Raw genomic sequence first — 24,887 nt, forward strand, 5'->3', positions numbered from 1 at the left:
TAGAGAGTGCAAAGTTAGCAGCTAGCTCTCACAGGCTAACTACCGCAGTCACAACCATCTGAGTCTATTTTAAACTCAATAATAAAGAGAAATGTTACTGTGCTCTGGATTTAATACACAATACAAACTAAAGCTCAGTGTCACTTATATACAAAACACACATTACTCACTAAAATAAGGAATGAAACTATGAAATCTAAATCTACATATTCATTTGACATTTGGCTTAAAACAGCATAAACCAGGTGAGTTTACTTTCTGCACACAGAGCTAACTTGTAGAAAATAGTGGTTAGCATGCTATTAAAAATAATCTGGTTTAAACTTTACAATGAGATAGATAGTGTTACACATCTTAAATATGAATGATCTTTGTCCATGACAATCTAAAAAAATATAACAGTAGTGACTTTACAATTGAGATGTCAGATTATAAATCCTGTAAAATAACGGTTATAGTTACAAAGTGATTCAATAATAATCTGCAGTGTCACTCTGGGTTTAACAGATACACATGGTCACATGTTTGAAAGTAAAGAGACATTTAAAGGTTAAAAACAAAGTGATGAAGTCTTTTCTAAAGTCCAGATATACTGATGATACTCTGTCAGATCCAGAGGAACACACAGGGATGATGGTGGACTTGACTTTGTGTCTGACAGTGGAGCTGTTCTCAGATCAGTTCAGACTGCAGCACTGAGAGTCATCTCCACTTCTTCTGATTCCTCTGTCAGTCACTGCTGGATGAAGCTCTCCTCTCCACTCTACCTCACAGTAACATGGTCCAGTCACAGCCTCTCTACACACAAACTGCTGCTGCTGCTGCTTCAACCTCTCTGGATCATCAGGATACAGCTGATCCTCTCTCAACACTGCTGGTTGTTCGATCACTGTTACAGAGATCATCACCAAAAGCTGAGGAGAGAAGAAGAAACGACAGAGGTGATAAATGAGTGTTTAGTGAGACTCACTTCATCAGCTGTCAGTCAGTGATGCAGCACATCCAGTATAAAGAGCAGCAGGGACTTCAGTCCTGTTCAGACCACAAGTGGAACAGCTGTGCAGCGTAGCTTGCTTCCTTTCAGCTCTCATGTTAACGTGTTGGGTGTTGGAGTGAACACACTGAGCTCCAAACTCACACACCTGAACACACTTTTGGTATCAAGTGTGTTTACTCTGCAGATTTGACTGAAGTACACAGAGGAAATAAAGTGCAGAGAGTCATGAACACTTCAGTACTGCAGAAACACTTTAGTGATACATTTACTGTTGTTACATGTGACCTGCTGTTAAAGTTAAAGCAGAGTCTCTGTGTGTTGATCAACATCTTTTCTGCTTTTGAAATATCATTTGACAAATAAAAATGGAGGCTGTCACTGAAAATATTTGGAGGAAACTAAATAAGTGATGGACAGATAGAAAGATGTGATTCCTGGACTTCAGCAGAGGTTCTGGTCTGTATAAAGACCACATGGTTACTAAATGTAATGATGGTTCTGTGAAATCAGAGCCAGTGATTTCCAGGCTGCAGTCAGACTGATCTTAGAGCTCTGACAAAGATGAACTGATCAATAGTTTAGTGTTGAAATGAGAGAACAAAAACTTTGAGATCAGATGTGATGGTGTGATAGTTGGATGAATGAGGAGCACTGTCTCTATACATGTTGGAAGGCTGTCAACTGTAATCCAGCTTTATTTCCTGCAGACATCAACACAACAACAACAGTCGTCTTCACATCAACTCAAACACATGATCACAGCGAGCTTCTGGCTCATCTGATTGGCTGACTGTTCTCTCTCTCTCTCTGTCTTTCTGTCCAATCCTGAAGCCGGTCACCATTCTCCTCTCACAGCTTCACTGAGGAAAGCAGCACTGAGAAGGTCGGAGGTTCACCAGGAAATACTGGATCTCTGCTTTGATACTAACTGTGTTTAATACTAAACTGTTGAAACCAGCACAGACTGACTCCAACTCTCTACTCACTCCACAGTCTGCAGTTTACAGTCTGGACTCTCCTGAAGATCAGACAGCTGCTTTCTGTCTGATTCCTTCAGCTTGTTTCCACCCAGATTCAGCTCTCTCAGATGAGAGGGGTTGTTCTTCAGAGCTGAGACCAGAGAAGAACAGCTGATCTCTGACAAACTGCAGCAGTACAATCTGAATAAAGAAGAAATCATGTAGTGTTAGAAGCAGATTATTCTGCTTGAAATCATTCAATGTTTCATAATGTGTTCAGAGCTGAAGAAGGTTTAAATGTACAAGTTTAGAAAAAGGAAACTCCAAACACCTGAACCCAACAGGATGCAGGTTAAAAACTGTCAAATCCAAACAGTGAAAAAGAGCTCTCATTAATATGAATGACAACATGCTGCTACTTCAATAAAGACACAGTGACTTAACAGTGAATTAGTCAGTGCAGCATTTTCTTGTTATATTAAATATGAAGAGCAAAAAGATGCTCAGTGTGGATCAGTATAAAGTCTATGTGATCACAGATGTTTTAATGTTAATGAAACTGATTTAAAACAAAGATCTGAATGTTTGAAAGTATGTTTTTTTAAATTGTTAACTTTGGTTTGAAGTTAAATTTAAATATTTAAAAACAACATTTGAATGTTTAAATCTGAAGGTGATTTTACATCATTAAAATGAGCCTTATGTCTGTAGTTTAGTGTCATCACAGTTTTCACATCAAGAATATTATTTAGTATTTTTATGATATTTTTATGTATCTACTTTATTTCTCTGTTTTTTGTGTTGGTCCGTGTATCAGTCATTTGGATAACATGTGTGTCATGTTTTCAGAGACACCTCTCACACCTTATTTGAATCAAAACATTTCCTTGGTAATAACAAAGCTTTTTCCCAGTCTATGTCAAAATACTAATTGTTCCAAACAAACACAGAAGCAGGTTTACTAATTATATCCCTCTGGATTAGTTCCCTTATACATTTATTACTAGTTTTATATCTCATAAAAGGATGTGAACAGGGTTGGGAGGGTTACTTTAAAAGTGTATTGTGATACAGTTACTAGTTATCTGTTAACAAATGTAGTCAGTAACGTAATCCAAGCACAACAATATTAAAGTAATGTAACTTGATTACTTTCAGTTACTTTATGATTACTACAATAACAAATATACAATAAAGGCACATTCAGCTCAAAATTGGCCACTGTCTATAAAATGAAATCATCTAATTGACAAAGACCAGCACAAATTCCCACTCCCAGTTAAGATGGAGATGTTAATGTGTTCAGAGACTAGAGAGGTGGTGTTAACTAAGGGTGAAATCTTCAGTCAGACTCTGGGCTACTAAAATAAATTCAGTTACTTAAAAATAAAAATATCCTGACAGCTGTGATGGAGCTCAGGTTCATCTATAAGTTCTGCTTTATTACAAACAATCCCACATATAAACCTGAGTCTGTGTAACAGCTGATCTGTAGACATTAATTGCCATTAGATCCGGATGGATCTGGTGTTAATGAAGTTACCACTGCTGTGCTGCGTGTGTAAATGCTCACAGCCCTTCTCTCAGTTTGGAGGATCACTTATAGTTTCAGCTGCTGAATGATGCTGCAGCCAGCTGTACTACAGTCCTGTCATATAACCAACCTGCTGTTCTCCAAAGCAATAAAACTTTGCTGTTGACTAATGGATTGTGTCCCATTCATGACTCTGAAGTCATTTTGAGTTGTAATATATAAACTACACTTCATGGTGACATTAACCAGTTTGTAGAAGTATTACTTTAGTATTAAATTAGTGTTTAACTATTTAGGCATGATATCATCAGTCATTTAAATTGATAATTGAAACTATGATATAATGCCAGCTTACAATAAAAATATTAACAGTTGAAACTACAAAGCTACTTGTCCACAGTTACTTTTCCACAATGCAAACTGACTATTTGTTAATTACTTTTATTCATTTAATATAAATGTAGGTGATTGAGGTTATGGTTTGGTTTCCTGGGTGATGACTCCCCTAGTGAGACTTTTTTTGACATTTAATTTCACATCAAACCTTTTCTTTTTTATTTCTGTGACGGTGAGCACAACAGCCGAGACAGTGTTCACACCACAGGTCATTTTTTCTATTCTTTGGCTTTTCAGGTCCTTTAATTCCTCCATTTACACTCTAAATAAAATGTGTTTCTGTTGATCTATTTCTGAGAGCAGGAACTCAATCTCTGAGCTCCTAAAGTTCTTCTTCTTAGTCTTTGGTGCCATTTTCATGAATGGAGTTTCTCTACAACTTGCTGGACCCCTGACCTTATATGATATTTTGAGGACGTCAATTATGCTGATTTATTATTGTTGGGAAAGCACGTTCATTTAGAACAGGTGGGATTCATCATGTTTAGGCAGGTTATTTATGACTGTTTCCTGGTGATACAAGTATTTGGTGAATATCTGACGTGGCACACTCGTACAGGTCCACCTAACCAAAAAACTAAGTGAAATTTAACATAAGAATAAGAACATGTTGTTGAATGAGGCAAATTGACTCTTTATTAGCACCTGTTTGATCATTTAAAGAAACAATATCTAACCTATATAATGCACTGCTTGCCCAACAAAATGCCTCCCTCACCATCATCAGACATAGATGGGAGGAAGACCTGGATGAGAACATAACAGACTAAAGTTGGGATGTTGTATTAAAACGTGTCCACACCTCCTCTATCTGCATAAGACATGAACTACTGCAGTGTAAAATACTACATCAGACACACTGGACTAAAGACAAGTTGTCAGAGAGATTCCCAGACATAGATCCAGAGTGTAACTGTTGTAAAATGATCCCATCTTCATATCTACATACATTCAGGAAGTGCTCCAAACTAGCAATAAAGTCCTCCAGGTGACTGTGGACCCCTGCCCTATTATAGCTCTTTTCAGAGAACCACTGATGTCTACTCTGTTAACAAACTCCAGTCTGACTTCTAATAAACTTGTAATCCTACTGAAATGGAAAGATGTAACTCCTCCATCTCATACACAGTGGATCAGGAATATCTTGTATTATATGAGGTTAGAAAACATTAAACACACACTGTGAGGTTCATCTGACACATTCTGTAAGATTTGGCCACATTTTCTGAGCTATGTAGAAGAGGAGCTAGAGCTACATGAGAACCCTGAGAGCAAATGTGATAGTAAGATAATGATATTGGTTGGATATCCTGCTCTGATAGACCCTGAGTATTAGGATAGTCTCTCCTCAGTCAAACCTCACTTTGTTGTTTCCCTTTTTTTTAATAATAAAAAAAGATGTATTTAATTTTACTTTAATTAATTTATTTTGTTTGCACTTAGTCAGTGCTTGCTGCATTTTTGTGGTATTTTGTATGTCTACGTTATTTCTCAGCTCATTCGTTGTGGTTTTTTTTTTTTTTTTTTGGGGGGGGGGGGGGGGGTGTATGTGTTTTGTCTGTTCATTCAAAACAGCAATCAACAAAGCTAAAACATAAACATGACATCATCCTTATGTCTGCAGTGTCATTACAACTTTCACATCATATTCATCTCAGCACAGAAGTAAGAAATGGTGTCTGACCTCAGAGTCTCCAGTTTACAGTTTGGACTCTTCACAAAACCACACATCTGTTTCACGTCTGAATCCTTCAGGTTGTAGTTGTTACTCAGATCCAGCTTTCTCAGATCGGAGGGGTTGTCCTTCAGAGCTGAGACCAGAGAAGAACAGCTGATCTCTGACAGACTGTAGTCTTTCAATCTGAATAAAGAAGAAACCACATTATCACGTCCCAATCAATGAGCTTTTCCCTAAAACGAGCATATAGACTTTGTCACTGTGTTATCGATCAGATTAGACATGTTGGATTAAAAGGCTTGTGCATTATTATTATTATTTGTCTTCTTCATGTAAATTATAACAATTAAGTGTCATTTCATTAAAAATCTACAGAAAAATCTACATTTCTCTCCAGACATTTTGGACTTTAAAGATTTTAATAGTTTGTGATATACATTAGTAGTAGTGGTATACATATGTGAATACAAATGAATCAAATTATAAATCTGAAACGTCTGTGGAGTATTTAAATTACTGGATACATACAAGATGTACAAGAAGAAGACAGTCAATGAACTGACCTCAGAGTCTCCAGTCTATAGTTTGGACTCTCCTTAAGATCAGACAGCTGCTTCATGTCTGAATCTTTCAGGTTGTTGAACCTCAGATCCAGCTCTCTCAGATGGGAGGGGTTGTTCTTCAGAGCTGAGACCAGAGAAGAACAGCTGATCTCTGACAAACTGCAGTGCTTCAAGCTGAATGAAGAAGAAATCATGTAGTGTTAGAAGCAGATTATTTTGCTTGAAATCATTCAATGTTTCATAATTTAACCACAAATCACACCAGACTCAGGATGAAGATATTTTGTTATAAAGGAGGAAGATGGTTTAATCCTGAAAGAATAAATAAAAACAAACAGTGATTGATCTTCAGTACTTTACTCTGCCAGTAACTGCAAACTGATCTAAATAATGTACAATATCTAACAACAATCACACTATGGTATCAAAATCACAGAATCACAAAATAATGATATACTCTCTAAATAATCCCATTGGAAAATAAATAAACTCAGAAATCAGAATTACAAAAAACATTAAATAAGTAGGCATAAAGTCTAATAAATTACAACATTAATAAATCAAAATGTATTAAAATGTTTTACAAATAATTATTTCCTACAGACCTAACTACTATCACTACTAAATCTCATGGTCTGTGCTAATGACAATATATCTAATTAATATTTATAGTGATGTTTGATCCTATGCTGTTTTTACATCCAGTTAGATGTCACTGTTCACTGTTGCTATGGCAACAAGTGACAGCTGATGCTGACATATGCTGGACTACAATTTAATATATGTAAACAAAACAACAACTTCCAACAGTTATAACCCTTACAACCTTAACTAATGAGCTGTCAAAGTCTAAATAATAACTTTAATAACTTTAATCCTCGAGGAGCTACGTTACCGTTACTGACGGTTATATCAACGTGTACACAGTTATCTTACGTTAGGATTTCCCCAAACAATGAAACGAAATACAATACAAACATAAAGATAAATTAACCATTAAGGAAACAGTACTGATAAAAACATTATATCATAAGTCAGTGGGCAAATATACATGAATAAGACTCACCTTTTCAAATCCACTTTTACTGTTTGATTGTTTTTATGTTTTATTTGTTTTGTTTTTCTGTTTTGTTTCTTATTCTCTGCATTGCTTTTAATGATTGTGTTTTCTTTTATTCTGTATGGTTTTAATTGATTCTGTAGAGCGTCTTTCAGTATTGTTAAAAGTGCTCTATAAATAAAATGTATTATTATTATTATTATTATTATTATTATTATGGCCTCAGACACTGCCCCAAACACCAATAACGTTCTGGTCAAAACAACATTTAGAACATGGAAACAGGTCTGGCTGCACTATGGATGGCAGAGTCTCTCAATTAAACTGCCAATCTATGCTAATCATGTTTGCCCCTCTCTGAGGGATAATTTGTTTCTACACTGGCAAAATAAGTGCATAAAAGCACTACAGGACCTCTTCATAGACAGACTGCCTCTTTACAACAGTTATGTACTATATTTCTCTCTCCATGTGTAAAGTTTTTACATACCAGCATGTGTTTGATTTCGTCCATAAACAGTTGGCTGATATTGACTCTTTATCATAACCTGTTTGATCATTTAAAGGCACAATATCTAACCTATATAATGCACTGCTTGCCCAACAAAATGCCTCCCTCACCATCATCAGACATAGATGGGAGGAAGACCTGGATGAGAACATAACAGACTAAAGTTGGGATGTTGTATTAAAACGTGTCCACACCTCCTCTATCTGCATAAGACATGAACTACTGCAGTGTAAATTACTACATCAGAGTTTGCTGGAGTTAGTACTTTCCTGCTCTATTTTTATACTATTATATGTATTTGCTAAATTTCTCTACATATTTGTTTTGAGGAGGGAGGATGTTTATCATTTGTTTTCATATGCAACAACTTTCACATCATATTAATCTCAGCACAGAAGTAAGAAATGGTGTCTGACCTCAGAGTATTCAGTTTACAGTTTGGACTCTTCACAAAATCACACAGCTGCTTCATGTCTGAATCTTGCAGCTTGTTGTAACTCAGATCCAGCTCTCTCAGATCGGAGGGGTTGTTCTTCAGAGCTGAGACCAGAGAAGCACAGCTGATCTCTGACAAACTGCAGCTCTTCAATCTGAATAAAGAAGAAATCAAATTATTACATTCTAATCAATGAGCTTTTCCCTAAAATGAGCATATTGACTTTGTCATTGTCCTATTGTGGGTCATCATGTCAGCCTTCTACAGACATCATACAAATGTCACCACAACATTCAGACACCTATTCATGTCAACACAGATCAATAAAATGCTGCTGACCTCCATCAAGTCTGCAAAAAGGATCAAATTAGACATGTTGGATTAAAAGGCTTGTGCATTACTTTTATTGCTCTTCTTCCTATAAATGATAACAATGAAGTATCATTTCATTAAAACTCTACAGAAAAATCAATATTTCTCTCCATCTGTACAGACATTTTGGACTTTAAAGATTTTAATGGTTTGTGATATACATTAGTAGTAGTAGTACTAGTATACATTTGTGAATACAAATGAATCAAATAATAAATCTGAAACATCTGTTGAGTATTTAAATAACTGGACACATACAAGATGTACAAGAAGAAAACACTTCTTTGTCTGTACTCCTGTATGAGAGTTTTAAAGTGTGTGAATGAGACTTTATGTATACATTCCTGCCAAATAGTTTGTTCTCAGTTTTTAATATAAAATACATTATTCCTCAAAAATACAATGCAAGTCTGAAACTACTTTCCCCATTTGGTCCCACAGATAATTTTCCAATAATTACGCCTCTAACCCTGGAGGGGTAGGACCCTCATTGTTTTTCTCTCGGTTTGTTATTGTCATTATTATTTTTTTAAATTTAATTTTCTTATTTCTGCAAAAACAGCTCAAATTCAAACGAGCTGGAATGAGTTTGAAACATGAAACTTGTTTCCTGGAAACTGGAAATGATGTGCATCAGTTTCCTAAGAAATATGAGGCCAATCAGCCAGATGGTGGCGTCATAATGAACACTGAAAAACCCAAAGCATAATCTGTCATTTCATGCCTCTGCTCAATTTGCTGTGAGTTAGAACAAATTACAGACATGAAACCAACACCACAACTTCAAATGATGTGTAAATGCTTTTATATAAAATATGATCCCAAACAGACTGATGGTGGCGTTATAATTAACAGTGAACATTTTGAAAGGCTGGCCCTGACACACCTTGAGTCTTATTTACTTAAGATTTTACTCAAATCTAAAACTCAGTATACTAAACAAAAAAGTCTATTGGACAATAAAAGACAACATTTGACAAATTGTTGACTAAATTCAAAGCGAAACCAACTGTTCAGGCATTTTGGACTTAAAACATTTAATGATTTGTGAAATAAAAAATAAATCAAGTTATAAATCTGAAACTTCTGTTATGTATTTAAATAACTGGGTACATACAAGATGTACAAGAGTAAAACACAGTTAGTGAACTGACCTCAGAGTCTCCAGTTTACAGTTTGGACTCCCCACAAAATCACACAGCTGCTTCATGCCTGAATCCTTCAGGTTGTTTCCACCCAGATCCAGCTCTCTCAGATGGGAGGGGTTGTTCTTCAGAGCTGAGACCAGAGAAGAACAGCTGATCTCTGACAAACTGCAGTCCTTCAATCTGAATAAAGAAGAAATCATGTAGTGTTAGAAGCAGATTATTAGGGCTTGAAATCACTCAATGTTTCATAATGTGTTCAGAGCTGAAGAAGGTTTAAATGTACAAGTTTAGAAAAAGGAAACTCCAAACACCTGAACCCAACAGGATGCAGGTTAAAAACTGTCAAATCCAAACAGTGAAAAAGAGCTCTCATTAATATGAATGACAACATGCTGCTACTTCAATAAAGACACAGTGACTTAATAGTGAATTAGTCAGTGCAGCATTTTCTTGTTATATTAAGGTTTTAAATCTGCAACTCTGACACAGTCAACAGACTAAACCACTGTAGAAGAAAACTGATGTTAATATTAAGCTACTCAGTGTGGATCAACATAACATCATCCTACTACTGGGCAGCTAATATTCAGCCTATTCTCTGTTGGCTATACAAGGATCCAGGTCTGATGACCCTCATGGTACTGCCTTGAAGTAAGATCTTGTGCTCCCTCTTCACTGTCTGCATTAGTTAACACATCTATGGCTTAAAACCCAGTACACCAATAACATCCTGGTCAAAATAACATTTACAATATAGTAACAGGTTCGGTGACACTATGGATGGCAGAGTCACTCAATGAAAGCGCCAATCTATGCAAATCATATGTTGGCCCGTCTCTGTGGGATAATGTGTTTCTATACTGGCAGAATAAGAACATAAAAACACTGCAGGATCTCTTCATAGACAGACTTATTACCTGCAGGTATTTGACTTTGCCCAAAAACAGTTGACTAATATTAACTCTTTATTAGCACCTGTTTAATCATTTAAAGGCACAATATCTAACCTATATAATTCACTGCTTGCCCAACAAAATGCCTCCCTCACCATCATCAGACATAGATGGGAGGAAGACCTGGATGAGAACATAACAGACTAAAGTTGGGATGTTGTATTAAAACGTGTCCACACCTCCTCTATCTGCATAAGACATGAACTACTGCAGTGTAAAATACTACATCAGACACACTGGACTAAAGACAAGTTGTCAGAGAGATTCCCAGACATAGATTCAGAGTGTAACAGCTGTAAAATGATCCTACTGTATATTCATATCTAGGTGATGCAACACCTCCATCTCATGTGAAGTGGATCAGGAATATCTTGTATTATATGAGATTAGAAAACAATGTCCTCATAAAAAATATAGCTTGTCTTAAACAGAAAATAAATGCTATAATAGTGTGGTCTTGAGGTGTGTGTGAAGTGCTTATTCTGTGAAATGCTTTTTTTGGGAAGGATTACACTGTTCCACATTGAGAAATATATAGAAATGAACAAAACGTATAGCACATTATAATAAAGTGCATAACAAACAAAAAAATACTCCATAGCGCCATTATCTTTGACTTTAGCTGAAAATAGAACTTCCCACATTGAGAAAATATGCACAAGTGTGCAACACTATACAGAAACATCAGCCTAGAACGTCTGTGAAGTTGCAGAGGTCGACTGCAACGGCAATCTGTGACAGTGGTTTTGAGTCAGTGAGTCAGTGAGTAGCATGATTAACATGATAAAAAAACAACACGTTATGCTCAGCCCTTAATCATATTGTGATGAATGTGACAGAACACTGACAGACCTAATTATTATTAATCACAGCAGAGAAGTAAGAAATAGTGTCTGATCTCAGAGTCTTCAGACTAGAGTTTGGACTCTCCACAAAATCCCAAAGCAGTGTCACGTCTGAATCCTGCAGCTTGTTCCCAGTCAGATCCAGCTCTCTCAGATGGGAAGGGTTGTTCTTCAGAGCTGAGACCAGAGAAGCACAGCTGATCTCTGACAGACTGCAGTCCTTCAATCTGAATAAAGAAAAAAATCACCCTTTAGATTGCTGACAAGATTCAAAGTGAAACTAACTGTTCAGGCATTTTGGACTTGAAACATTTAGGGATTTGTGAAATAAAAAATAAAACAAATTATAAATCTGAAACTTTTTTATCTATTTAAATAACTGGATACATACAAGATGTACAAGAGTAAACTACAGTCAATGGACTGACCTCAGAGTCTCCAGTATACAGTTTGGATCCACCACAAATTCACACAGCAGTTTCATTACAGAATCCTGCAGGATGTTGAGACTCAGATCCAGCTCCCTCAGATGGGAAGGGTTGTTCTTCAGAGCTGAGACCAGAGAAGAACAGCTGATCTCTGACAGACTGCAGTCCTTCAATCTGAATAAAGAAATGTACACATACATCCTAATCAATGAGCTTTTCCCTAAAATCAGCATGTTTAATTATTATTGTGTGATTGTGGATCATCATGTCATCCTTCTACAGACATCATCCAAATGTCACCACAACATTCAGACACCTATTCATGTTAACACAGATCAATAAAATGCTGCTGACCTCCATCAAGTCTGTAAAAAGGATCAAATTAGACATGTTGGATTAAAAGGCTTGTGCATTACTTTTATTGCTCTTCTTCCTGTAAATGATAACAAATAAGTGTAATTTCATTAAAACTCTACAGAACTTGAGTATATAAAGAGAAACCAAGACTTTCCCCTTATAGAGGCTCTTATTTCTAACCACAGATGTACTCTCATCATCACTGCTGACTGAGGAACAGCTGATCTCTGACATACTACAGCGAATCAGTCTGATTAAAGAAGAAATCACGTAGTGTTAGAAGCAGATTGTTCTTGAAATCATTCAGTGTTTCATAATCTGTTCATCTGTTGAAGGACTAAACGTGATTTTGTCCATAAACAGTTGACTGATATTGTCTCATTATTAGCACCTGTTCAAATATTCAAAAGGTGTTATAGCTAACCTACAGTATACAGTAGAAATGATTACACTCTATCTTAAACATAACTCATTCAGTGATATCTCTTTACAAGTAAGACATACAGTATTTGGAGTTCTAATATGATGTAATATCATAATTCCCTTTATCGGTTAACAATGACATATGTACATATTAGAAAGGAAAAGAGGATTTTCTTGTCAAAATGGTAAAAAGCCATGTTGCAAAAATGAATACACCCTCCTGAAAGTTACGAATAACATTTGATGAAAGCGTTTTTTTGATGCTCAGTAAGATGAGTCTTTGGAACCATCTCACTCATACAGGAGTTACTGGTTTACATATAAAGCCCATGAAGTCATATTAAGACTAAACTCTAACAACAATGGCACCACATGGGAGAAAATGGTCTGCATACTTGAGAATGAGCATTATTTCACCGCACCAAAAAATGACAAGGTCACAAGACAAGCAAATCATTGTTATTTAGTCAAAATGTAAAAAAGGTTGATTTTAATAAGGGAGATTGATACAACCAGGTTGTTACTGTAAGCTTTCTCCTTGTGATGAGGGACTTTTGCTGAGAAAAGAAAGAACAAGGTGAAAGTCCTGCAGTAACCAAGTATGTTACCTGACCTCAAACCATATTGAGTACCTATGGGTAACTTTGAAGAGGCAAACTGAGCAGCACTCCCCATCAAACATCAGGGCATTCAAGTAGGTCGACTTTGTGGTGGTGGAATAGGATAGAATATTAGAATAGAATATTGCATTCTTGTTGGATTTGCAAAGTTGTATAATTTCTTTATTTTACAGATATTGATGGCATATCTTGCTACTTATCTATTAAATACGTGTATAAAACATTTCAGTTTTGTCATCTTCCTTTGAATAGAAATGTTCAGAAGGGGTGTTTAAAGTGTGTAAGTGAAAGAGACTTTATGTATTAATTTCTGCTAAATGTTGAGTATAAAAGATTCATTCTGGAAAATGCAATGTAAATCTTCAACATTTCTCTTGATTTGGTTTATAGATTTGTACAAAAAACTATAAACATTAAATTGGTCTCACAGATAATTGTCCAATAATTTTGGACTTTAAACATTTCAGTGATTTGTGAAATACAAAAGAATTCAATTACCAATCTGAAACTTTTGTTATGTATTTAAATAAATGGATGTACAAGATGTACAAGAGGAAACACAGTCAGTGAACTGACCTCAGAGTCTCCAGTCTACAGTTTGGACTCTCCAGTCCAGCAGACAGAAACTTCACGGCTGAATCCTTCAGGTTGTTCTTACTCAGGTCCAGGTCTCTGAGATGGGAGGGGTTGGACTTCAGAGATGAGGCCACGACTTCACAGTGAGTCTACAGTTCTCAAACCTGTTATTACATTTAAAATATGCCAAAATCAAACACTTATCATAAATATAGACACTTGGCATTTTGATGCCAAAGCACATTGTGTGTACATATACAGCAGGTACAAGGAACAATTGCTATGAGAATAACTGGTTAACTATTTTGACATTTAGCAGCTGTAATACAAGCTGAACAAACTTTAATAAATGCATCAGATAATGCAGAGCCTTTTTACAGTCACTGTAGACTAGTGACATCAATCTAAACCTGGTTGTGAACAGGTTGTTTTAAGGTCAGGTCTTCTGTTGGTAGTGGAGTAGACTGAGATTAACAGAGCAGACATGGTTTCAGAGTAGATTACAGTATTCTGCACAGTGCTGCCTCTCTTGCCTTTGTCTCATCTGCTCTCTGTGTTGCTGCCTGTTTGCAAAAGGCCAGTGTAAATAAAAATAACCTACATTGTTTTAACATTAATAATATTGATAATCATTTTATTATCAGCCACAACAAACAGATAATTATCGGTTATTGCCATCAACCCTAATGTAAATTGATACACACACTTTACTGTAACTGATGTGATTTATGTAATATCAGCTTTATTATGTTGATGTTTACTAATCACTCTCGACACTGTTCAATGTTTATCTCTGTTACATTTGGAGACAAATAGGCTCTTCAGAGTTGGGTACAGAGGCAACAGGAAGTATCTCAAACTTTTTGGACTGAGCACCTGAACATGAGAGATGTGAATGTGTTCTGTAGTGATTGATTTATAATGTTGATAATCACATCTGGACTTACACAGCCTTTTTGCAGTTCCTCACAGCTGGGATCAGTCTCAGTCGTCCCAGGTTTGATGTGTTGTATTTATTCATGTCCAGATCATCCAGAACCTCCTCTGACATCTGCAGCATGTAGGCCAGAGCTGAGCAGTGGATATCAGAGAGTTTCTTCTCTGATCTGTTCTCTGACTTCAGGAACTCTTGGATCTCCTGATGTACTGTGTGGTCGTTCATCTCCATCAGACAGTGGAAGATGTTGATGCTTCTATCAGGAGAGAGTCTGGTCGTTTTCTTCTTCAGGTTGTCGATGACTCTCTGGATGATTTCTGGACTGTTGTCTGTCTGACCCAGCAGGCCTCCTAAGAGACTCTGGTTGGACTCCAGAGAAAGGCCATGAAGAAAGCGAACAAACAGGTCCAGGTGGCCATTTCTGCTTTTGAGAGATTTCTCCATGGCTTTTATCAGGAAGTCATCCAGGGATGAGCGACTGTAGTCTTTTCCCAGGAAGTTCTTCAGTACCTCTGTGTTGCTGCTGGTGTAACACTGGTACATGTAGACTGCAGCCAGAAACTCCTGAACACTCAGATGAACAAAGGTGTAGACTGATTTCTGGAAGATCACACTCTCTCTTTTGAGGATCTCTGTACAAAATCCTGAGTACACCGAGGCCTCTGAGACATCAAGACCACATCGCTCCAGGTCTTCTTGGTAGAACATGATGTTTCCGTTATCTAGATGTTCAAACGCCAGCCTCCCCAGCTTCAGAAGAACTTCTCTGTCAGCCTCTGTCAGCTCCTGTGGACTCGTCTCATGTCCCTCATCATACTTGTGTTTCTTCCTCTTTGTCTGAACCAGCAGGAAGTGTGAGTACATTTCAGTCAGGGTCTTGGGCAGCTCTCCTATCTGGTCTGTGGTCAACATGTGGTCCAGAACTGTAGCAGTGATCCAGCAGAAGACCGGGATGTGACACATGATGTGGAGGCTCCTGGATGTCTTGATGTGTGAGATGACTCTCTTGGACAGCTCTTCATCACTGAATCTCCTCCTGAAGTACTCCTCCTTCTGGGCGTCAGTGAAGCCTCGTACTTCTGTTACTCTGTCCACACATGTAGGAGGGATCTGATTGGCTGCTGCAGGTCGGGAAGTTATCCAGATGAGAGCAGAGGGAAGCAGATTCCCCTTGAAGAGGTTTGTCAACAGCACACTGACTGATGATATCTGTGTGACATCAGACACAACCTCTTTGTTGTTGAAATCTAATGAAAGTCTGCTTTCATCCAGGCCGTCAAAGATGAACAAAACTTTACAGACAGCGAGCATCTCTGCTGTGAGCTTCTTTAATGTTGGATGGAAAATGTGGATCAGCATGAGAAGACTGTACTGCTTATCTTTGATAAGGTTCAGCTCCCTGAACGAAAACAGAATCACCAGAATGATATCTGTGTTTTCCAAACCCTGTGCCCAGTCCAGAGTGAACTTCTGCACTGAGAAGGTTTTTCCAACGCCAGCAACGCCACACGTCAGAACGAGTCTGATGTGTTTCTGTTGGCCAGGTAAGCACTGAACAGGTAAGTCTTTGGCTGGTAAGACTTTAAAGATATCGTGACACTTGATTGGAGTCTCATGGAGGGTCTCCATCTTGGAAGCTCTCTCAAGCTGCTTCACCTCATGTTGGGTATTAACATCTTCACTCTGTCCCTCTGTGATATACAGCTCAGTGTAGATGGTGTTGAGGAGGACTTCACTTCCTGCTTCATCAGTTCCTTCAGTCACACAGTAACATCTTATCTCCAGACTGATCTTATGTACATGTAAAATCTCCAGGAGAGCAACACTCACTAAAACAGAGAAAACAATGTGAGACTAAACAAAGACAATCTGACAAATATTCATTATTACAAAAAACATAATCAGTCTTACTTTGTACAGTGATGGTCTGACTGTCTGTCTGCAGTCCAGGTCTTGTTTTAAATCTTTTTCCACACTGAGGACAGGGGAAGTCTCCAGATGAAGCAGACTGGTCCCAGTATGAGTTGATGCACTGTCTGCAGAACCAGTGTCCACAGCTGGTAGAGACTGGATCCTTCAAGACGTCCTGACACAAAGAACAGCAGGAGAGCTGCTTCTCCACAGAAACACCACTCCTCCTCTTCCTCGTCCTTTCTCTGTGAAGACATTTGTTTATCACTAAAATAATTCTATTCTGAAAATAAGTATTATTTTTATTTAGACTCTACTGCTTTCGTACATACATATTTAAGTTTTGTAAACTAGTGTTAAAAGATTAAATTTGCCTGTCTGCTGAAAACAACCCTTGACTACATTTCTTATTTGGCTGTAAACATTTCATGATCTGTCTGCAGTTTGATTAACATAAACATAAACTCAAAACTTCCTGCTGCTGCTTCACTGGAAAAGTCTTCTTTTAAAGAGAGCTGATCATGTGTTTATGTGTAACTGTGTGTATGAATTAGTAAGGTCCACTTACTAAGGATTCAAAGCTTTCAATGTCAAATTCTAAAAAAAAATTCTAAATGCCACTTTGAGCTTAATTTTCTTCACCGTATTATATATAAGCAGTAAGCTGAAGAGAAAATTCAAACAACATTATCAAAGTGAGCTTGTCATTTCCACAAAAAACTTTTATACGACATATTTACAGCAGAAACAGTACCTTGGGTCTGAGGGTCCAGGTTCAATCCTGAAGAATAGAGGAGGATTTCTGGAGGAGTCACTTTTCATAGACAGACAGTCTGATGCTGGAGACTCTGCTCTCTGTCTGTGGTCTGTCTGACCTCTGTAACACCAAACATATGTTTTTAATCATATCATTTGAATCTCTGATAAATTCCTTGATGACAAAGTGCAGATAATAAGTTGTAGATTAGATCACAGCTTTTCTAAATGACTGACAGCTGTCACAGATACTAACTCAAACTCAGCTTCACAATTCAACATCACAAAGGTCTTTAGATATCACCTAACAAATTTGAAGTCACATTGATTAATCACTAGGAGGAATTTATTAAAATACAACATCTGTAAAGGGCTTCAATTTGCAAAATAAATGGCACAATAACTTAAAAATGGCTGACTTCCTGTTGGACTTACGGTATGACTCCAAGAGGCTTCTTTTAAGTCTAGAGATGTTACATCTGCCTACCAAATTTCATAAATCTATGTCAATTTAAAGTTTGGGGCTTTGAGTTTGAAATTTTCTAGGGGGAACATTTGAGCCATTTGGCCAAACCCAAGCCCAACATCCTCATCAGATATTAAGTTTTGCCACTTCTGAAGCATGTGCAAAGTTTTGTGACTTTTCAAGCACACCTGACACCTCATAAATGCTAGAAGTAATTAGGATGCGATATAGGGCTGATGATCATTAATGCAGAAATCAAACAGTTTACAGCAGAAACAGTCTCTTACCTTGGGTCTGAGGGTCCAGGTTCATTCCTGAAGAATGGAGGAGGCTCTATAGACCGGTCACTCTTCATAGACAGACAGTCTGATGCTGGAGACTCTGCTCTCTGTCTGTGGTCTGACCACAGGACTCTGTAACACCACCAAGATGTTTTTAATCACATCATGTAAATCTTTGATAAATTCCTCAATGATATTCATTGATGGAACTTTAAATACACAAATTGTTGGTCTTGCAGATAATAAGTCATAGATTGGATGACAGATTTTCCAGGGATTGAAGCACAGTCATAAGTTTTACCTTTACTTTAAATTACTCTTCTTGGTTTGTTTACTCTGGTAGATTTTATTGCACTTACAGTAACATAATGAGTGTAGTTGTCAGCTGTAGTTTTCACCTGATTCACTGTCACTGTGTGAGCAATTTGCACAGGTTAATTCTCTCTGAGTAAACAGTAGAGGTGAGAAAGAAGGATAGTGCCATATATCCAAAGAAGAGCAAACTATGATTGCACTTATAAAACTGTAATTCACGATTTGTCAAAGTGCATCTTGGAGTTTGTAATTGTAACTTTCCATCTGCAAAATATCGATATCGTGATAAGAGACTCGATATCGTCTTAGATTTAGGATATTGTAATATAGTGATATGTCATCACAGCTGTCTTCTCCTGGTTTTAAATGCTGCATTACTGTAAAATGATGTCATTTTCTGAAGTTAACGGACTGTTCTAGCTAGTGCTATTTAAAAGAGTACTGAAATATTTGACTCAAGTAAAAGTACCACTACTTTGATGAAACTTTACTTGAGTACAAGTAAAAGTACTGGTCTAAAAATATACTCAAGTAAAAGTAAAAAGTAGCTTGTTAAAAAAATACTTTGAGTAAAAGTTACTTAGTTACTGGGGGAGGGGGTGGCGGCTGTAGGACAAAGTGATGGCTATTAAATCTCTAACTAGTTGTTTTAATTAAAGATAAAGGTATACATTTACAAATTCAGCTTCAATGACAAAACATGTCGACACACAACATTTAAAACATTTATGGAGACATGTCATTTTAGTGAAGACCATCCCATAAAACATTTTCAAATAACACAACCATTAAATTGAAGGTGGCATAATTGTGGATTCTGTAAACCCAGAGCGATTTTAGACTTTTTTTGGGGAGTTTCTAACACCCCTAAATTTGATCTCAGCACCCCAAAAATAAATGATAAACCCTCCATAGTCTCTAAATATTGTGTGGGAAACACTGAATGATTATTGGGGGTTTTTAAAACACTTGCAGGGCATTGAATGTCAAATTCTCATTAGGAGCTGAGCCCCTCTAAAGCTCTGATCCTAGTCCTGCAATCACCCCGTTGTAAACCAACAGTCATACTGCATATCTATGAATCACTACGGGTCAAAGTCACAAGAGCAATAACTTTTCTTTAAATTACCCAAAGAAGACCAAACTTTTAAGTACCCATGTTTAAAAAGGCTGTGCCCCTGTGCAGCATTCGCTCAATTCTCTCAATTCCGACGCTGGCCTTTTCACATGAACGCATCATGCTCAATGCCTCGTCCTACACGAAGAGTGAGACAGATGACAGCACAACGTCTAATGGACATTTCTTTTAGAGTTTGTTGTGTTGTGTTAGAGTTTATATGTCGCTATGAGAGCTAGCTGCCAGGTGTAACAGGCTGCATGAATGTTAAGTCATTGCATCATGCTGGTTAATGATTCTGTACGATACTCTTTGCTTTAAAAAAAACATTCGGCCAACATTTTTTACTCAGTAAAGGATGTGATTTAAAATGTAGCGAAGTACAATACTTCACACAAAACATACTTAAGTAAAAGTAAAAGTACAGATTTTTAAAACTACTTTAAAAAGTACAAATACACAAAAATGCTACTCAATTACAGTAACGCGAGTAAATGTAATTCGTTACTTTCCACCTCTGGTGAAAACAATGAAAAGTACACTCTTAGAGTCTGTCAGCACACGTTTCACTGAGATCTATTCAAATCTTCTGCACTTAATCTCGACTGTACTTGATCCACATTATAAAGATCATTACTTGGATGTGGAATTAAAGCAGCGCGCATGAGAAATGATCCAGGCCACGATGGATGCAGAGAACCCGCTTGGACACAGAGAAGTGCACAGCGCAGGAGAAGGTGAGCAGAGTGCAGAAAAAAGGACTTGTGTCTCTGCACCAGATGAGGGGCATGCACCCTCATTGTCTGATATGTTCAATGAAATCCTGCAAGAGAGTGCACCAAATAATAGGTGGGCTATTCTGTTCTGACTTACTATATATGTGACTATCAGATGATTTTATTTTTCTGCTAGACATTTTTTATTTTATATGACAAAAATGTTTATTTATGAACTGCCCCTATTTATCTTTCTCAAATGTCAGGCAGACGAAAAGCTCAACCACTCAACAGTTAGATGCTTATCTGTCTGAAGTCCCCATCCCCAGAAGTGAAAACCCTCTTGCCTACTGGAGAAATAACAAAGGCCGCTTTCCTGACCTGGCAAAGATGGCACTTAAGTACGTGTCTTGGCATTGTTATAATGTCAGTGCTAAATAAATATTTTCATACTTTTGTAATTGATTTATTCTTTGAATTGCAATACCTTGATTTTAGTGAGGTTAGTACACAGCCATAGCCATAAATGCAATGGTACTAATAACTGGAATAATATTTTATTTTGGTGTTTCGGTTTTCAGCCTTGGTTTCCTCATTTTCGATTTCCGGTTTCGGCCAAGAATTTTCATTTCAATGCATCCCTAGTTGTCACAGACACTAACTCAAACTGAAGAAACAGTCTCTTACCTTGGGTCTGAAGGTCCAGGTTCATTCCTGAAGAATGGAGGAGGCTCTATAGACCGGTCACTCTTCATAGACAGACAGTCTGATGCTGGAGACTCTGCTCTCTGTCTGTGGTCTGACCACAGGACTCTGTAACACCACCAAGATGTTTTTAATCACATCATGTAAATCTTTGATAAATTCCTCAATGATATTCATTGATGGAACTTTAAATACACAAACTGTTGGTCTTGCAGATAATAAGTCATAGATTGGATGACAGATTTTCCAGGGATTGAAGCACAGTCATAAGTTTTACCTTTACTTTAAATTACTCTTCTTGGTTTGTTTACTCTGGTAGATTTTATTGCACTTACAGTAACATAATGAGTGTAGTTGTCAGCTGTAGTTTTCACCTGATTCACTGTCACTGTGTGAGCAATTTGCACAGGTTAATTCTCTCTGAGTAAACAGTAGAGGTGAGAAAGAAGGATAGTGCCATATATCCAAAGAAGAGCAAACTATGATTGCACTTATAAAACTGTAATTCACGATTTGTCAAAGTGCATCTTGGAGTTTGTAATTGTAACTTTCCATCTGCAAAATATCGATATCGTGATAAGAGACTCGATATCGTCTTAGATTTAGGATATTGTAATATAGTGATATGTCATCACAGCTGTCTTCTCCTGGTTTTAAATGCTGCATTACTGTAAAATGATGTCATTTTCTGAAGTTAACGGACTGTTCTAGCTAGTGCTATTTATTTATTTTTTACCTTTTACCCACTTTGTCATTATATCCACATTACCAATGATTATTTACCAAACATTTCATAGTGTAAATATTCTGTGAAAGCATCAAGAATCATCTCTACATTATTGTTGCAATATCGATATCGAGGTATTCGGCTAAAAATATTGTGATATTTGATTTTGTCCATATCTCCCAGCCCTTCCCTATGCTCTATACAGATATGACCAGCTTTACAAATGTTTTATGAAGCGTCCTCCCACTGTCAGGGATCATTTTCAGGGCTCACTATATAGCGACAATAATCACCACATTTAAATATATATGAATGTAGTAACACTAAGACTGCCAACATTATCCTCTGGAGTCCCACAAACTGTCTGCCAGACAGTCACTGTAAGAGGTGGAAATATGATGATGTCCCATAAAGGATGCTATTATTGTTAATATCATTATTATTATTATTATTATCATTATTATTATTAGCAGTAGCAGTAGTAATAGTAGTAGTAGTATTATACGTGCCATAGGCAGTGTTTTTCTCTTTTATCCTGCAATGTGTGTGTGTGTGTATTATATTAGAGTGGGCTTGTTGTATTTTAGCATTGTGAATCACACAGCCCATTTTTAATAACTTCATTAAACAAATGAATGTATTATGGTGCATACATGCTTACTGTAAATCTGTAGTTTCACAGACACATTGTGGCTTTTTTTTTAGTTGTGTGTGAAGTTGTTAACAATAATATAAAATCAGTCTGCACACCACCATGGTGAACTGGTTTAATCTTTATTCCTGGTGGACACTGCTGTAGGATGGTAATACTGAATTTATAAGTGTGTTGTTTGATTTGTGTATTTGTGTGATTTTAATTACCAATATGTTATCATTCGTGATAAATGAAATAACTTTATCTTATTTATATTTATATACTAGAACCACCACTGAATGTGGAAACAAATTATTTTGTATAATTTAACATTACTTTAAGAGCTCAGTGACGTTCAAGCAGCAAGCTGTTGCTGCTGCACTTTTTTGTATTATCAATTTGAAATAATGTTCTATTTTTTAATAAAGGGGTGGAAATAAAATAAATGCAATCAGATTAATTGATTAATCGAAAAAATTAATAGACGGATTAGTCAATTATTAGAATAATCATTAGTTGCAGCCCTACATCCAATCTCTATAAAAGATCAAATTTCCTCTCACTTCTAACACATGTACAAAGTTCATGTTTTAGCAACTTTAGCCCCTTAAAAATATGATCCATTGCAGACAAGAAGAAAAAGAAGATTTTTTTCACACACAATGAGGCCTTCACATCACTCGACTGTAATCATCTCTACATAAAAAAAAGGTTCATCACACTTTCAGTGGCAGGACCCTACTGAGACATAAATGAGTTAGTAGCAGCTCTCTTACTTTGTGTTTGAGGGTTCAGGTTCATTACTGAAGGCTGGAGGATGACCGTTGTCCTGGTCACTCTTCATAGACAGGAAGTTGGACACAGGAGGCTCTGCTCTGTCCTCCTCTTCCTCCATACAAGCACTCATCTTGTGGACTTCAGTCAGTCTGAGAGATAAACCAGAAACACTGACCGTGAGATTAGAAAGCAAGATTCAAGAGAAACAAGTCTGTACAAGAACCACAGCAACAAGAGAAAACACTCAAACAAGTTAGTATCTCTCAGTTTTATCACTGAAAAGGATTCAATCAATTTTCTTTATTTCATAATAATAATAATAATAATAATAATAATAATAATAATAATAATAATGATAATGATAATGATAATGATAATAGTAAATTCCCACAGTCCCCTTCAGTAATGTTCAGTGGCATGTCACCCTCTTCAGTAGGACTGGTTCAGTATTATGGGGGGACAGAGGGGCTGAGCCTGAAGCTGCATTGCTGGTCCTGGCACCAGGAGCTGGGACTACTGATTTAGTATGAATAGCTTGTGTTTACCTGCATTTATTACATGTCAGCTGAAAGAGGAGTGAAATACAAACACTCTGAATTTTCTGTGAAGATATTAGCAGTAACTAATGTTAGGGGAGCAATAGTAACATTAACCTGTTTCACTGTGGACTAATTTTCATTACAGGTTAATTTCCACCTCTCATGGACTAGATCCATCTTTTTATGAAAGATTAAGTGGTATATTGTCGCCTTTTCAGTTTTCTCCCTTGTCTTTCCTTTCTCTCTGTTTTTGTTTCTGGATCCTGCTTGTATTTTATGAAGCTGTTCTCCTCATTGCTACTGCAGCAAGTGTCACGCCTGGTTAGGAGGCAGGTTTTTAGTGAGTACAATGTAAATAAAATATTATATTTTGATGTCTATTAATGATGAATGGTGTCAGTTAGGGGCCTTTAAAACCGTAACTTTTCACCTCTGAAGTCATGAGTAGGTCTGATCCAGGTAAAAGAGTTAGGGACTGATATCTCTTCTGACCGAAATGTTGAGTTATGTGACTTTTCTATAATGTGAACAAATACACTGCATTTAGAAGAAATTATTACTGTCCATCAATTTAAACAAAAACGTCCTGTTTTTTCAGGGAGAGCTATGTGAGAAAGAGCTCGGTACAATCCCGGAAATAACACACAAACGAGTCATTTTAACTCGTCTCCTCTCTTCAGTCCTCTAAGAGGAAACTGACTGACAGTGAAATAGGTTTTATTAACACTCACCCTTCGTCATTGGATATAATCTGGGGAACACGAGCTGGTAAAATAATGTAAAATCACAGGGACAGGGTAATTGAAAAGGATATGGTTTCTTTATTGTATAACTTGTCCAGGAGTCATTTTTATTAGGCTTATAGTCCACTTAACGATGATACGGGCCTACATACCAAACACGTGACACAGATAGGCCTATATGCTGTAACTCAGGTAAATATCATACCTGGTAACGCTTCAAACAGTGAAGACGTGTTTGGCCGCAATTGTGACTATTATTAAAATGAATTTTAAAGTTTCACAAAGACATATCGTCGCTATGACAACTGACATCAAGTTTTTTTCGGCGAGAGCTCCGTGAGAAAGAGCTCGATATCAACCCGGAAATAGCACATGAATAAATTATCTCCCCGTTTTATTTCTTCTCT

General features: G+C 36.9%; 1 protein-coding gene across 1 annotated transcript; it reads right to left on the reverse strand.

The window, feature by feature from the left end:
• Positions 1-1,966: 1,966 nt before the first annotated feature.
• On the reverse strand, positions 1,967-23,458 carry LOC128354453 (NACHT, LRR and PYD domains-containing protein 12-like). The gene is made up of 13 exons (XM_053314696.1): positions 23,198-23,458; positions 21,043-21,168; positions 18,214-18,339; positions 16,705-16,949; positions 14,804-16,622; positions 14,717-14,732; positions 13,857-14,005; positions 11,881-12,054; positions 9,657-9,834; positions 8,115-8,281; positions 6,128-6,301; positions 5,571-5,747; positions 1,967-2,157 (listed from the first exon to the last, which is right to left on the reverse strand). Exons 1-13 carry the CDS (start codon positions 23,326-23,328, stop codon positions 1,980-1,982), a joined length of 3,660 nt encoding a protein of 1,219 aa, XP_053170671.1. The 5' UTR covers positions 23,329-23,458; the 3' UTR covers positions 1,967-1,979.
• Positions 23,459-24,887: the final 1,429 nt, after the last annotated feature.

Source organism: Scomber japonicus, chromosome 24, assembly GCF_027409825.1.
Source record: "Scomber japonicus isolate fScoJap1 chromosome 24, fScoJap1.pri, whole genome shotgun sequence".
Classification (NCBI taxonomy): domain Eukaryota; kingdom Metazoa; phylum Chordata; class Actinopteri; order Scombriformes; family Scombridae; genus Scomber; species Scomber japonicus.